Source organism: Clinocottus analis, unplaced genomic scaffold, assembly GCF_023055335.1.
Source record: "Clinocottus analis isolate CAN_PGR_092001 unplaced genomic scaffold, fCliAna1.0.p SCAF_2, whole genome shotgun sequence".
In the NCBI taxonomy this organism is placed as follows: domain Eukaryota; kingdom Metazoa; phylum Chordata; class Actinopteri; order Perciformes; family Cottidae; genus Clinocottus; species Clinocottus analis.
Window position 1 is genome coordinate 10,780,971 of NW_027175931.1, and position 16,671 is coordinate 10,797,641.

The following is a 16,671-nucleotide window of genomic DNA, read 5'->3' on the forward strand; positions in this document are numbered from 1 at the left end:
TATATATATATATATATATATATATATATATATATATACACCCTCTAGTGGGTAGTGGCAGTATTACAGGTATTACTCCTTTTAAAAAAAAAAAAATTATTAATCCCACAGTATGAAATGCGAAATGCCTGTAATTTCATGAAAATGTTTACATTACGTTGACAGGTTACAGGACATGCTGATTCTTGGCGTTTTGCCAAAAGCATTCCTCCATGAGTTCTCAGTGAGGTCACACATATCTGCACTCAATTTGTTTTGCACAAGTTCAACATTATTGTTATTATCTAGAAATCATATTTAGTGTAAACCAGGTTATTTGCAGCCACAATAGGTCATTTCTTTGCACAGATAGAACTTCATTTGCATTGTTCTAACAAAGTGATTGCACATGTTATTAGTTTTTGTCTGATGGAGCAATCTGGTTAACTTGAAAGGGATTTCATTTTCTTTATTCTATTATTTGAAAAAGCACAAATGGAGGAGTCACAGAAAGTTGGACCATTTTGTTACAATTTTGTTGGGGCAGCGGGGACCGAACATTTTTCTTCCTCCAAAGTGGGGCGTGACAAAAAAGGTTTGAGAACCATTGCTGTAGATAAACCATTTAGACAATAACAATAAGAAAACATACGTGAAGGATTTAAAGGAGTCTGCAGGACCTCGAGACACATGATGGAGGAGTGGAGCATCACATATCTTCATTGGTTTTTGAGCTGGACTCCATTTATAGTGTTCCCTAAAAATTACACACATCAAGATACACAACACCGTTTTAAGCCTGAGTCCCAGTGGTCTGTCAACACTCAAAATATCACTCCAGAGAACATTTTAGATTAGACACACTGGTCCATTTTGGCAACAGTGACTTTCTCATCGTTAGAATAAAAACCCAGACATATTCCAGGATTAATCAGCTCACATCAACCATGATACATGTCTTGGTGCCACTGCGTACGATGGTGCTGCTGCATTCACTCACTGCTGTGCCCCGACAAGATAAACAAAATATGAACATTTTCTCACACATCCTACAACATTTCCTGGAAAGCTTTTCACAGCAAGCATGTCCTTAAAAAGCCAAAGATAATAAGAGGAGGGAGAGGGACACTGCAAAGACAGCCGGTTAGAACATTTGGCTTGGAGATATTCAATTTGCTGATCCACCCATATACTGCATACAAGGATGGATGAGTAGTTTAGCTATGTGGGTTCAAAAGAGTTAAGCAAAGACCTTTTTTTTATATATATTTCTTAACTCCCTGATGAATGGCATCCATGCTTTTCTGGTGCATTAGTGGGGGATTCCTATCAGCTGTTTTCACAGCTGTTTTTGAAGCCCTGGTTTAGAGAATCTCATGGTATCACAACGAAATCTGAGTGTATTGTCAGGGATTTTAGAGTTGCAGGGAAGAACCAGACCAGCACCAGCATGGTCTTGCACTACAGAAATGAATAACTTGAATCAAAAAGATATATTCTGCAGCTGTCTAACGATAGACTTCAAAAAGTGTTTAAGACAGGAGTCACAAGAAAGAAAAACATAATTACAGCATAAGGAATAATACAAGATTAATAGTGGGAAGGTGTCAAATACAATTGACGTATATGAAACCCAAAATATACACTGATTTAAAGATAATAAGACATATGCATTCATGTCGGCCTTTCTAACTTTAAGACGTGGTGTTCATTAGATAGGGCATAGAAAATCCTAGGGCTTGATGACTAAATCCTTTTTGTCTTCACTCTAGCGCAAAGGTCAGTGGGGCCCGAAATAGAGGCAAGATAGACAATTATATATTTAAAACATGAACATTTATTCTTGACTCTGTAAAAAAAACAACCTCAGTGTCCACTTAGTTGCGAGTGGACATGGGGTTGGGATTGTTATGTCAAAGCTCTATTTATCCTTCATCAAGAATGAACTTTCGCGCTTCACTTTTAGGCCAACACATACAAGAAGTTCTGAAAGTCTAAGGTATGAAATGATAACAGCAAATGATTTATTAGCTTGACAAAAGAATTATCTCGATGACAACTAACCGCCAGTTAATGAAAACTGTATGAAAAAGCCAAAACTTCTGCAAAGATCTATCAAGTGGACTTAAGATCACTATTGTAGTTAAGATGTATGTAGCTGCATTGTGTCCAGATGTACATTTAGTTGCCAGTTTATTAGTTACACCTGGTTAAAACCACTGTTGAGGATATAGAGTGTTGATGACATTATCAGGTTTTCACTGATTAGTTTTCATACTAAATTGTATGACACAATGATGTTGCTCAGCTTGAGCATACAAGAGGCAACGACGGGTTCTGGAAGTAAACCGTTTGGCATCACATGCACATTGACACCACTGATGAAAGCAGATTATGAGTCATTTAAATACGGATCTGAGCCACTTACTGCCTTAAAATACTGTACTCTGTCATGTGATGGAAAAAAATATTAAAAAATAAACAGGCACAAAGTGTATCAAAAGTTCACCCAAGAGGGCGATGAGACTCCATAAAATACATTTTGCTTTCGTGGTAATGAGGCACAGTGTATGTATGCCTCAAAAGGTGATTTCACTTCTTCCATTAATAAAATGTTCCCTATATGAAAGTAGTCCACGTCCAACTAAGTTCATTAAGAATACAGATCACATTTTTCAGATTAATACTGACATTATAGGAACTGCAATGTACTGATTTCCAAAGGGTAGCAGCACTATTGGACTAAACTCCAATCCCCCCTGGGGGGGAGAGATTGAGCGATTGTTATATAAAACTGTAAATAATAGCTTGTTTTATGGAAGAAAAAAAAAAGATTAAAAAAAGCTCCCAAACCCCTGTATTTGGATGTATTGAACACCATAAGTGATATAAAAGTGAAATATATGGTTTGGTACACAAAAAAAATCCAAATGTCACAGATGGGCGCAAATGTGCCACAATGCAAATTCTGGAAACCTCATCTGTACTTTCTCTGTACCAAACCCTCTCTAACTTTGTTCTGCTTCACTTTATCAAAGTCAACCTTTGAGGAGAGATTGTTCACATATTGTGTTATGATTCAGGTTAGTTTGACCTTACAATTGGATCATTTCAAAGAAATAATCATCCTGAAAGTGCTAGGCTGACCTGAAACCTTTTCTTTTTTTCTGTTGTTATCTTCATTTCCTCTTAACCAGAAACATATAGATAAACATGTACACATCACATGTGTACCTTTTATTAAAATAGCCCTGATTGCAGAGATACACCCTTTTTAGGTTGGGTATACAATTTTTAAAGAAAGTGCCTCGAAAAAGGTTGGTTTGCAAAAGGTTATTCATGATGCTTGTGACTGTTGGCTCTTTCACAATTGTATAAAACTGGAAATAAGCCCATCATATCAAATTGTTGAATGTTGGTTAAATTAGTGAAACCATGCCCCTGAGGTTCAAAAGTAAATAATTCCTATGAAAATTAAACCACCTTGATATATTCCCAAACTGAAAGGGCACCATTATGGACACAATCATACTTTGAATTCCCAGACAGATCCACATTTTGCCTGTTGTTATTCAAAAATGTTTCACAGAGAAAACACTCCCTTATGATTCATGTATTTGAACTTAAAACAAATCCCTCCATAGTTTCTGAATTCCACTGGTGGTAAGACTTTCTCTTAAAGCCAACTGGGCTTTTTCAATATGGTCCCCGTTAGCTTTATAGTGACTCCATCAAATAATAAATCAATCCTGTTCCTCCGTGGTCCTCCAACTTGATCCTCCTCACTTCTGCTGTGCTCTTCTTCAAGACCTTACCAAACAATATTTAAGAATATAAGAACCACATTTTCTAACAAGAATCAACATCTTATCTTGTTATGTTTTTGTCTGAGTTACAAGAATCACGTCCCAGAGACACGTTATTGAAGACGCTAGCTGAATCTAATGTGTGGTATGTTTTTACAGTGAGAGCCTGATAGTGTCCACATTGTTCACGTAACTGGACAGTGGACTTAGTGGTGCAGTAAAATTGCTGTTGATGTGCTAAAGATTGAATTGTAGCGCCCCCAGCTGTTCAAGTGTAGTATGTTTTTGTAGTATTTATCCACAATGCTCAACACGTTGCATGCAACTTAAGTTGGAAGTTATTATGGAACATTTTAATATTGTTCTCATTTTTGTCGTCACTGATACAACAGCTAATATCCTGGGAAAAAACGGGAAGTTTAAAAACCAGCATTTCTTTTTTTGACTGTACAAACAGTTTTATATGTGAGGTTATGTTACAACTGTTCTATAATGTTGTCCTTATTTCTTAATGTTGCAGTGTTTGAAACTGCTGGTATGTGTTTGTATTTTTAGTGTGTTTTGTATTACAGCCTACTGAAGGGTCTTCAGGGCCCTCATAGCAACCGCAAACATGTGTGCATGTCATAGCAGGAAAGGCACAGGTGTTATTAATAACATTAATGAAGTTTGCTTTCTCATGTTCCAGTGACAGGGCGCTGCTGTTGTGTTGGCTCATTGGCATGGCTGCATGAGAACAACAGAGCCATCTTTATTTATATCAGTTACACCTTTGTTTTCTCTACTGTGACAAGTTAAAACATCTCCTGTAAAAGAATAAAAGCAGCAACTTAACTGGTTTTCTTCATCACCAATGTAATGAAAGAGGTCTCTTTCATTATTAAACATGATGCTACACTTCAACAGTCATTTGCTAACTACCCACATATAGAGACATTTTTATGGAAGGGAAACTTAAGACAGTAGTACATGGAGGATATCTATTTTTTTATTCAACTACGCTTAAACCGTAAATCTTTACAATTTTTACAAATCTCAACTAATATTTAAACTATAAGGCGAGAGAAGTTTATTTTACAAGACAACGCTGTGCTAGTCGTCTGCTGCGGGAACAGCATTGGAGACGGACACGCCAAAAGACTTCAGAAGACCGGCTCTATCATGAGCTGCAAACTGGACAGTCTGGATAAGGTGGTGGAGAAGAGGGCCCTAAATCAGAATCACAATCAGAATCAGATTCAGAATCACAAACGTTTTATTGCCACGTAAGTTATTACAAACGAGGAATTTGTCTTGGCGGAGGGTGCATCATAAAACACAACAACAACAACAACAACAACAACAACAACAACAACAACAACAACAAGGAACATTTAACTGTACAAGTGAAAGTATAAAATTTGGATTTAAAAAAAAGGAAATAAGTAAATTCAGTAAATGTGCAGTAAATAAGTAGCGATGCAAGTAAAATAAAAAAGGGGTAACGATCAATAATGATAATAATAAGAGTAAAGGTAAGTAAAGGGATTATTATTCATATTGGGTAACCCGGAACACCCTCTCCACCACCTACTGCAGGGATAGCGGAGCACTTTTTCCAACAAACTCATCCAGCTCCGCTGTCACAAGAACAGAAGCAGGAGATCATTCCTGCCCACTGCAATAAGACTGTATAATAGATCACCTCTGGACAGATCAATCACTCAACTATAACACACACTTCTTGCACTATTGTTTTGTTAGTTCATTTAATCTATTATATTTGTTCTATTCTATTTTTTGTATATGTTTTTCCCTAATTTTAAAGATTTTGAAAAAAAGTCTTATTTTGAATGTTGTACTATTGGACGGACAAAAAAAGAATTGTGAAGGTGTCACTTTAAACTAGTAATAGTGAGGGCATTTAACGGTATTTTCTGCATTTTTAAAAACCAAATATTCAATTGATTAATGGAGAAAATAATCAGCAGATTAATCCATATTAAAAAATAATTAGTAACAGTGATACAAAATAGTTCAAGATCAGCTTCACTTAAACCGTCATGGGGGATACTGTCCATGCATTAATTACTTGTAATACTTAAGAAGTACGCTACATTTTGCTGATAATACTTACTTTCCTGATAATACTTCACTTGTATCTGTAACAGTGAGTTTTGACCGTGTGGCGCTGATACAGCGTGATCAGACGTGAGCACTGAGGGCGCTGCACCGCCACCTGCTGGTCAGAGGTGGTAACCGCGTCTGCGCTGTGAGAACCATCATTGAAGATGGCGACTGGAGTCCTTCACAGAGTAACCGTTGGCCTGGGTCGGGCTACAACCAGGGCCCAGGCGGCCGGACAGCTCGTCGTGTGGAGCAGGTGAGGCAGCGGTCCTCCGTGTGCATGTTCAGCCATTTTCTCCGCAGCGTCTGTTGTCAGCTCGCGGGTCATTTTGTAGGTTTCTGTGGTGGTAACGGTGAGCTGTGGCACGTTAGCCTGTTTCCTGCTAGCCAGTCCTCAATGGCCTTCAGCTTTACCTCACACGAGAAGCCAACTCCTTAAAATAGTTTATTCCCGGATATTTAAGCTTTAAAGCTGCACGTGTTTTGCTGGTGAAGGGGAAATAATGCAAGTTTCTCTCATCTTTTGTTATTGAGCATCTCCAACGCTCAAGGTCAATTTGGTAAAGGTTGGTTCATTTAGTTGTATTTGTTTATCTTATTAATATAATATAATTCTGACGGATGCGGTGGCGTTATTGCACTTAGGTAGTGGTGGGGAAAATATGCAGATCTATTACTTAAGTAAAAGTAGAGACATCAAGGTGTATACACACTATGTCACAAGTAGAAGGCATGCATTTACAATTTGAGTATTATCAAAATATACTTAAAGTAACCAACTCATTTTGCAGGATGCCCCATCTCAGAATAATGTATATTAACGTTGTAAAATTGGATCTGAATTGTCGATAAATTGATCTGTATCTATTATGTTGCAGCTAGTGTATGTTGGTTTAATTTGTACTTGTTTTATTTTGTATGCTATCCCCAGGAATCAATCATATATTAACCTTTAATAATGCATCATATTTGTTAACTGTATTTTTAATCTGAATCTGCAAACCAACTAGTAACTAAAGGTATCAAATATATGTTGTGGAGTAGAATTATAATGTGGCAGAAAAAGGGAAATACCTCAACATTTTTAGTTAATGTGTTATTGTACTGTTAGATACTGTGACCTGTTGTATCACAATGTGTAAAATATATGGATCAGAGGTGCTGACGTTTCAAGCCCTTTCTGTATTTAGACGGAGGTATTGTTCTGTAAAACAATAGCTCGAAAACTGAAAGAAAATGTTCATATATTTTCTTTAAATTAAGCATTTCGGCTCATTTAAAGATAATATGTTTATGTGACTGCAGATAGTATAATAGGAATCTGATCTTACTGTAGATTCATACATGTCATGAAATCATTTCATCATAACTCATCTGTGTTTGCAGGGGATTAACAACATCAACCAGCAGAAATGGAAAGGACAGCTGGTTTAAGTCACTGTTTGTGAGGAAAGTTGACCCCAGGAAAGATGCACACGCCACCCTACTAACCAAAAATGAGGAAAGTAATCTGTACAAAATTCAGTGTAAGTTCTCGTCAGTTTGTGTTCATTAAGAAAAACATGCATCGACATTTAAAAACAACTTTTATCCTAGAGTAATGATGAGTGTTCTTAAAGTATGACCTTCTTTTTTAGTCCATAATGTCAAGCCAGAGTGCCTGGATGCATACAACAAGCTGTGGTGAGTGTAATTTCATATTATCGTCTGAGCTGCATGCTGTTACCAGCTGGTACTGATGTAAAAGTAGTGGCAGTAGTAGCAGGCGGGGACACCCTAGTACACTGTGGTAAAAATAACCCTGAGCAGTCTATTCCTGGAAGGTTATTGGCAAGATAGTGTGACTTCAGTCCTTCAAAGACCATTCTTGCTCATACCTTAGATGACTAAGTTGAGTTTATCTAATAGTTAGGGAATCATTTTTGACTTGCAACCTTAGACAGACACATGATTGTTTTCTAAATGTTGTTGGTTTTAAAGTGGCTGATGTTTCTTATTTATCACAGTGAGGAAGTCTTACCCTCCATCCATGCTGATAAGTACTACCCCTGTGAGCTGGTGGGCACCTGGAATACCTGGTATGGGGAACAAGACCAGGCTGGTAGGATTACTAACATCAACATATCTGCAGTGTGACCGTTATACTGCATATCATGCAAACCTAGAGAAACTGTAGTACTACCTCATTTGAGCATTCCTGTTTCCCAGAGTCAGTATTTCTTACTCTTCTCACTCCACAACTACGTTAAATTTTGCATTAATTGTTGTTCACAGATTCACAATTCAGTACTTGATTATTAGCTTGATAGTACTAGTATACAAAGATGTATCTATTAAGTCATCCATCGAAAACTATACATGTTATTGCATAATATAGCCTTTCCAGACGATCAAAATTGTGTTGTTTTATTAGCTAATCTAGCTTATCAGGAGGCAGTAAATTAACTATTAAAAATGAATTGTAAAAATCAATTATTTTCACAAAGACGTACATAGTTTAGGAAACTCCTGCTGTGTATTGATCCAACCTTCTTACAGAGGGATACTAATTATGTTAAAGGTTATAAGGAGCATTCTTATTTTCATCATATTATTTAATGATCCTGCTTTAAATCTGTTGACCTTTCTGTAGTTTCTGTAATGCATGTATGATCAATTTGGTTCCTTTTCCCTAGTTCATCTGTGGCGTTACAGAGGTGGATACCCGGCTCTAACAGAAGTTATGAACAAGCTCAAGCAGAATCCGGTAACGACGCCCTCAGATCCATCTTGTTTGTGTCTCTCCTACTACGCGCAGAGTGTAGCCATCAGTCGAAGTAAAGCTTATTGATCGATGTCCGTCCATTGCAGGAGTTCACAGCTTACAGGAAGGAGCGGGGTAAGATGCTGATGTCTCGCAGAAACCAGCTCCTGCTGGAGTTCAGCTTCTGGAACGAGCCGGTTCCCCGAGAAGGCCCCAACATCTACGAGCTCAGGTCCTACCAGCTCAGGGTGGGTAACGCACCAACATCGCTGTTTACGTGGAGATATCTGTGATGGAGTGATATAAACAACTATGGTAATAACCAGTTTGTTTTATATACCTTTTGTACAGAGGGAAGTTGAACAAATAAAGTCTAATTTGGTTAATGTCTACACAGCTAGAAGTCACCTCCACATCAGTTGTTGCAGAAAGGGACAGCGTAACTCTTTCCCTTTTCCTAGCTCACATTTTAATATTTAAACTGATAATCTAATGATGAATCCGAAACAGTTTATTGCCCAGTATGGTATGCACACAAGAAAGCTCTAGCACCTACTGCAAGACACACTTACCCTGTGACGTCAGCATTCAGGTTCAGGGTGGTGCTCAGACAGTCAACATGTGTGCTCTTCTTTTCACCCCATGAATGCTTTTTTTCTACTTATGGTTGAAATAAAATCAGCAATCCAGAGTCTCAAGTCTTCCATAATCCTCGACATGCATCACACGATCTCCAGATCAGTGCTCTGTGACATGTGGTGGTGAATGTAAGATATTATCCCTCATTCATCCCGGCCTGGGCTTAGGCAGCAGGGCGTTTGTTGTCTTAAGCGCCAGCAAATGAATGACAAACCCGCAGAGCTTAGTTGCCACTGCAGCTTATCTTTAGAAAGACAAATACACCGGTGTTACGTCTTCATCATTTATTTGTGCTTGTGTGTTTACTCTGGAAAGCAGGTGTGTTGCCAATCTGCTGTTTGGAAAGTTCATTTATTGTAATACAAGATATTGTGTTTTCTTTCTTCCAGCCAGGAACTATGATTGAATGGGGTAATTACTGGTAAGGCAGCCTGATTTCATTTGATTCACTGAACTGTAGTTAAAGAACAGTTGCACTACATGAAACCTTCCTCAGTCCGCTGTCATTAATAAGAGCTATTCCACAGAGAGACACTATTTTGAAGCTGAGCTGTTGTACTCTCAAGCCAAGTTTCAAATACAAGTTGAATATTTGTAACACTACAAATGTGTCTTCATATTTATTCATTATAAGGATTGTTTTTTCGAGCTGAAAGAGCCAAAAGGTCAACATCTATCAGTTTGTGACATGCAGTTGATTGTAATTGATCTTAGTGAGATTTCTGCAGACGCTTTATTTTATTTAAATTTTTTTTAATTATTATGGGTTTTTGTTTCGGTCTTGGTACATTTTATAACTTGTTTTGTCAGTGATGTCGGCTTTAACAGACAACTCCAGTCTCACTGAAATGTCGTCTAATTCCAATTCACACATTTCTGCTAATTCCGAACATGATTTTATTTGTCATTATAACTTAAAAATCATCCAGGATTTTCTGATTTGATGCGTCACCATGCCCTTCTTTATATTAAAGCAACAGATTGATATCATTAAAGGGGTAAAAAAAAAAATCACCTTCTGATTAACAGGTCATGCATGTGTTTGCTTTGCGGCTCTCTATAACCAGCCAATATTTGAACAACCCTCTGGTCATGTAGATTACGCCAGCAAAGCAATTCAAGGCAATTTCAATATAATTTGTGTGACTGAAAGATTAAACTTCTTCTTAAAGTTACAACAACATGAAGAACCAATGCTTTGTATCCAGACAGCGGCTATGATTTGAATAAGAAGGTATTTGCTTTGGGGAGAAAGAGATTTAAAACACATTTCACATGAACTTGGCTTAAGTCAAGATTCATAAACATGCATACAGTAAGTAATAACGTTACATCTTATGGTTGGATGGGATTTTTCTATAGATAATTACAACTATGGACAGAAATCCAATTGTGTAATTAAAAAATAGTCGAGAATCAATGCAATCCTAATTTATAAATCCTTGTTTGAAGACTTGTCCAGTATCGTGTTTGGCCTGGTCGTGTCATGCCCGCTGCAGCCCTGGAGGATTTTGGCCGGCTTTGTGACAGACGTTGTTCTTGTGTGCAGGGCCAGAGCCATTGGATACCGCCAGCACAACAGTGAAGCTGTGGGAGGGTTTTTCTCACAGATCGGCAACCTCTATATGGTTCATCACCTCTGGGGTACGTGCCCATACCAGCTGCATGGGAAAGGACTGACTGGCGGTGTCGCTGCGTAGATAAACACACGGGTAGTTTCACAGAAAATCAGTCAATGACGGTTTTCATAATTGACTGTTTAAGTCATTTGTTTTTCTGATTTTCTCTGGTTTTGGACTATTGACGGGACAAAAGAAAAAGCCCTTAGAATTTGTCACATTGGCCATTTTTTTCATTATTTTCTAAACTTAAATCTGCACTAATTCATATTTTTCTACCAACATTGGACAAAATAATTATTTGGTGTCATTTAAACTGCTTTACTTGTATGTTCTTCTCAGTTCTTTAGATGTTGTTTTTTTAACACTTTGTTTTGATTTAGTCAGGTCAAACTTGTGTTTCCAGCTGCAGCAGATGGTTTGTTATCTGAAGAAAGTATCAGATAAAGCTAGCGACTAGCTCGTAATCATGGTGGAGGATTTAGAAGATTTTTTCCCCGTAGAAATTAGTGGAGAACAAAAAAGAGCTAAAAGGAGATAACACATTTGACTTAAATTTCATCGGGTGGACACAAACATGAATGGGTGAATGTTTAAGTTGCACCTTGTCTGCTTGAATTGTAAATATTCACTTCTTTGCTATATCTTCATCACAACGTTATTTTACAACTTTAATTCTTTAAATTGATTTCATTTCATGTTTACGTGGTAATTCCGCAATCTGCAAATCTGTTGTTAGAATGTAAACAATTGAAATGGATAAAGACAATATTTTTAACTAAATTGAGCAAAACTGCCACTGACTCTCACTATGACCCGTGTCACATTGTGTGATTTGTTGGTTACAGCTTACAAAGACCTCCAGTCCAGAGAAGACACGAGGAATGGTGCCTGGCAGCAGGAGGGCTGGGACGAGGTCGTGTATTATACAGGTGAGCATGAAAAGGAAGTCCTCACAAACTAAGAAATAGTGATAAACTCATAGTTGTGTGACTGAAATCTTTTGAGGGCTTTGTGCAACATATTGAACTTTAAGAACTTGCTGAACCTGATAAATATAGAAAAGACTTTAACAAACACTAAATCTTTCCCCCTCTCCCCAGTTCCTCTCATTCAACATATGGATTCCAGGATTATGATCCCGACAAAGGCTTCCCCTCTGCAGTGAAATGAGAGCTGAGCTGGCACCCTTTTTGAATGTTACATCCATCCAGAGCATCAGTATAATTGTTTCAACCTCCCGTCAGTGCTGTCAAACAATTTCCCTTCTCTTTTCTTGTCACTTCAAGGTCACCAGGACGGAGGAGGCAACAATGCCTCTCATGTATCAGCATTTAAATTAGAAAACAAAAACACAAAAAAAACACCTCAAGACCATGGCAATGCACAACCTCTCTATTAGTTTGTTAAATTCTGGAGCAGGTTGAGTAAATTTGGCCAAACCTGCTGATGGTTGTTAAATCAAATGTGTGTGGCGCATTAACACTGGTCCATGACGAGAGCTCTAAGTTTAGAATCATCCAAAGTTATTTGAAAAGATGTGCAACTGCGTGAGGACAGCTAGGAATAATAGTGCTGCACACGCTCACTGTACAATGCAGTAGCTATTTATTTTCTGAAGTGTGCTGAGAAGAGGCACTTTGATGAAAGCCATGCCATTGCTGTGAGAGAACACCTCTGTATATTTCGATTTATGTTGCTAATTATGACAAAAGTACAACATTGTAAAATGTAAACCTCTGAATTTTGTATCCGATTGAGGTCTATTATAAAATCATACATTTTTTGGCAAACCACTCCTTTCAATTGCTTTTTCCGGATACTCCTGGAGTTTCCTGTCATAATGTTGCAGTTTCATGGTGCTGTGTTTGTAACTATGACTTTTACCCTTTTTTTGTGTAAAGACAGCATGCCTATTTTCAGAAATGGTTTTAACCCAACCTGTTTTAATGGGGCTTAACTATGCCGTATGATGAGCTGTCCATCAGTTTGGCAGTCAGTCATGCTGCGGCACATAGTAATATCTGATTTTATTGTAAAAGGACGCATGTTTATCTTGTCTGTTTGTTCATCGGGTTATAGGGAACAGTGTGGAGGGAAGGTCGAGAACACCAACACAGATTAAAGCAGTTCAACATCTTTGACAGCATGTTCTTATGTTTAATGCAGATGTTCTTTACATGACATAACACTCATTGACATGTCTAGTTACATATAGAAATAAAACATTTCTATTGCTCATTGCATAATAATATGCACAAGTTTCAATAACTTACCTAAAGGCTTTGACTACAAAATGTGCAAAAAACACTCAAATCTTCTAAACCTTCATGTAAATAGTGTTATTCTTTTAGTATCTTTTAGTATAAAAGTCTATAAAACATTGTCATGAAGGTACAATTGGTCTCGCTAATATAAACATTTTCATTCATTATAAAAATCTATTAAGTAGAAGGAAAATGTGCAGGAATCAAATCCTCGTCAGAGGCACAACCGTAGAGGCAATGTATAAAATGTTAAAAATTAGTAACTACTTTTTTAGCTTCTTTAAATCATTTCCAATTCCTTTAGCATCTCCCCAAAACTTGTCACATACCACAAAGACTTCTCCTTAACCTGCTGCCTGATGACATTCCCACCAAATCCAATGAACGCACTCTGAGGATAAAAGAGACAACACTAATTACATTTTTGCTCCAAGACGGAGAGTTGTTTTTACGCAGCACATTACACTATGTGAACACTTACAGCAGGAGGGCATGCCTCTAGATCAGTCGCTCCATCTCCAATCATCACCACAGTCTTGAAGCCGTATTGTTCCTTTAACATGCTGATGACTTTTCCTTTTCCACCACTCTCAGCAGTGGGCTGGCTCTCATCAAAACCAGCATACTCTCCTGAATAACACACAATTTAATTTAGAAATGAAAAACAATTCCTCTGCAACAAGCTAATGGGAGTGTTGAAGGAGAAGATTTGATTCAGATTAGAAACAAGATCCAAGAGACCACGTTGAACAAAGCTAAGCAATTTTGGATATCAGCTTAAAAAAAGATTTCAAGCCTCGTCAATGCACTGAGGTTTTTTTCCATTCACTTATTCTTCGAGACAAACACACACAACGTTTCTCTCTTCTAAAAACGGTAAATCGTCCCCTAGAGCGCTTACCATTGAAGTAGAACTTGAGCCGGTTGGCGTAAACATGATGCAAGGGAATGTTTAGCTGAGTGGCCACATGTTCAACAATGCAGCGGAAACCGCCTGAGATGAGGAACACCTTTATGTTTCGCTGGTGCAGACGCTCCACAAGCTCCCTGGAGGAAAATGTAAGGTTCATAGACATTCAATTTTGATAAAGTTTTTGCTGCCATTTTTGCAATAGCAAACTAATTTGGACCAACTATGGCCAGGCCATGTTGTACATTTACCATGCGCACACACATTAACAGCTTGATGTGTGTACATAAGCATCTATGCATGTGTACAAATGAGTTGGAAGTTAAAAAAAAAATCATACAAAGCATTATGCATGCTAGCTGTCATATTTATCCAATAAAGAAGACTTTACTTAATTAACTATGAATACATGCAGACAACTCATCCCGACTCCTGGATGACTATGTTAAAAGGTTTAAATCCTAAATAAGCTGCTTTTTTCAAAAACATTTTCAGAGATACAATTTACAAATATACTCAGAGCGAGACAGAGAGAGGGATGAGTTTTCCAAATACATGATATTGTTTTTTCCCCTTATTGTGTTAAATGGCTAAAAATGATAAAGCAATGTCATTTACCTTAAATAGGTTGTTTACCTTAAATAGTTGGTTAAAAAGTACTCAATGTACATTCAAATCTCCTGTGCATAGCAATATTTCTGTATTATGTGACACTCAAGGTCCACTAAATGACATTTCCCAAATGAAGTGGTATCTTTACACATAAACACTCACCTGATACCTGGAGTCAGCTGAGGCGGATGATCCGTTATCAGTTTGTTCACTTGTTCTCTGGAACATCGGATGATGGAAAGACGATCAGTCAGGGCCGTTTTAAATGTCATTGAGCCACCCATAGCTTTTCGAGTCCTGAATTGTGAAAACGGCAACATATTTGCAAAATATTACAACCAAATCTAAAGATAAACATGTGGGTGTACTTTTTAGTGCACATCAATGTGATGTTGACCACATACATTTCAGTGACTGCATCCCCCACACCACAAAATTTGGCAAGTTCATCTATGCCTTCTTCTTTGATGACGGTGCTGTCCACATCAAAACAGACAGCTTCTGCTCTCCGGAAAACCTCCTTTGTCTGTGAAAGAGTTGCCATGATGCTGGAAAAATAAAAGACGCAATATAAAAATACAAAAAAAAACAAAAGCAGCATTTCAGAAGGACTTGCGATTCTGATGGCATAGATGTCTGGCTATATTAAAAAGTCATCTAAGGTAAATTATTAGCAGGGTCCCGAGCAGAACTGGTTGATTCAACGTGAGGTCTGTGATTTTCCCCAGCAGCTGCATAATTTAATAATCTAAACTAAGCCATGTATGCAGAGGTTGTCTTATATCCACTGAAGCAGCAAATGCATCCATTGACTGAAATATGTGCAAACATTTCTGCATCGACCGATCTCAAATTAAACACGTGTTTCGGTTCGGTGGCATGCGGGGGAAAAAAAGCATTACATAAAACTGCCTGGCTGAACAAGCTATATAGACTGGTATGGTCATTCTCTGCACTGATTGCGTCACCCCGATGCGCACTGTACAGGCGAGACCAAAACCGCATACAAAGTAAACTCAGTTAACAGCCGGTTCTCGATTGGCGTACTTAGTAGCGTACTTCTGCACGCGACTGCCATGCAAATAGCAAGGCATTACGTTACGAGTGCCCGTTAGCTGGCACAGAGACGACGTTACGTTTACGTTACCAGTCCCTGCGCGGTCCACTTTGCTTGGTAAGAGCGCTTCACACACACTACTCAATGTCGACCGTAAACGAGTCACGCTGCCACTGCTCGCTAATGTCTACGACACAAATATGAAACGTTTCAGTGAGGTACTTACCGATCAGAGGCGTGTTTCGTAAGACAGTAAAAGGAGCCTGACCATGGGGCTTCGGTGACAAGGAAGAGAGCTGCTGAGTACGGGACCAATCAGAGTGAAGCCGGTGAGGTCCCGCCCACTTGCCCCCGCCAGTTGGCTGGCACGTGTACATGATGGCAACGCAAGCCTAACGTACAGTAAAATGGTTGTCTGGGGCTACACTTCCACATTTTTTGACTATTCTTTGGGTGCAAGTCGACTACATGCAGTCACAGAAGTTTATGTTTGTAAAAAAGTATAGTATTATACGCTAAAGTAGGCTATAGCCACCCAGGAGAGACATTATATAAGACAAATATGTGCAACAATGTAACGGTGCATAAAGTAGATTCAAATGACAATGGAAATTAAATATGTACTAGCAACATGTCAGTTTGGAGAAAATAATTATAGCTGCATTATCCTCTGAAAATGTAGTCATTCTTTAATGCCCATGTGTAACAAATGGCGCCAGCAACATAATCCATGTCCTTTGTTTATTTTCCCCACCGAATTGTATTTAAATAAAATGTCACAACCAATCAGCAATGAAGAAGTTAATCACGTCAACTATCAAGATATCTGGATGAACAGGTTTAAAGCAGAGGAGGAATGAATGAGTAGGAAGGACATGTTGTATTCAGAAAGCAGATGTTTCAGTTTAAATCCAGAAGGTGGCGACAAAGCGT

General features: G+C 38.1%; 2 protein-coding genes across 3 annotated transcripts; one reads left to right on the forward strand and one right to left on the reverse strand.

The window, feature by feature from the left end:
* The first annotated feature begins 6,017 nt into the window (after positions 1-6,017).
* On the forward strand, positions 6,018-13,031 carry LOC137790440 (protein NipSnap homolog 2-like). The gene is made up of 10 exons (XM_068584683.1): positions 6,018-6,147; positions 7,278-7,417; positions 7,529-7,574; positions 7,898-7,992; positions 8,567-8,637; positions 8,742-8,882; positions 9,663-9,694; positions 10,823-10,917; positions 11,741-11,824; positions 11,996-13,031. Exons 1-10 carry the CDS (start codon positions 6,056-6,058, stop codon positions 12,058-12,060), a joined length of 861 nt encoding a protein of 286 aa, XP_068440784.1. The 5' UTR covers positions 6,018-6,055; the 3' UTR covers positions 12,061-13,031.
* psph (phosphoserine phosphatase) lies at positions 13,032-16,195 on the reverse strand. Of its 2 annotated transcripts, none has more exons than XM_068584684.1 (6): positions 15,965-16,195; positions 15,086-15,229; positions 14,844-14,978; positions 14,061-14,206; positions 13,641-13,789; positions 13,032-13,550 (listed from the first exon to the last, which is right to left on the reverse strand). In XM_068584684.1, the coding sequence occupies exons 2-6, from the start codon at positions 15,223-15,225 to the stop codon at positions 13,440-13,442; spliced, it is 681 nt and encodes a 226-aa protein (XP_068440785.1). In that variant the 5' UTR covers positions 15,226-15,229; positions 15,965-16,195; the 3' UTR covers positions 13,032-13,439. The 2 variants fall into 2 exon arrangements, with proteins under 2 accessions (XP_068440785.1, XP_068440786.1); XM_068584685.1 differs by lacking the exon at positions 15,965-16,195 and adding an exon at positions 15,829-15,897.
* Between the last annotated feature and the right edge of the window lie 476 nt (positions 16,196-16,671).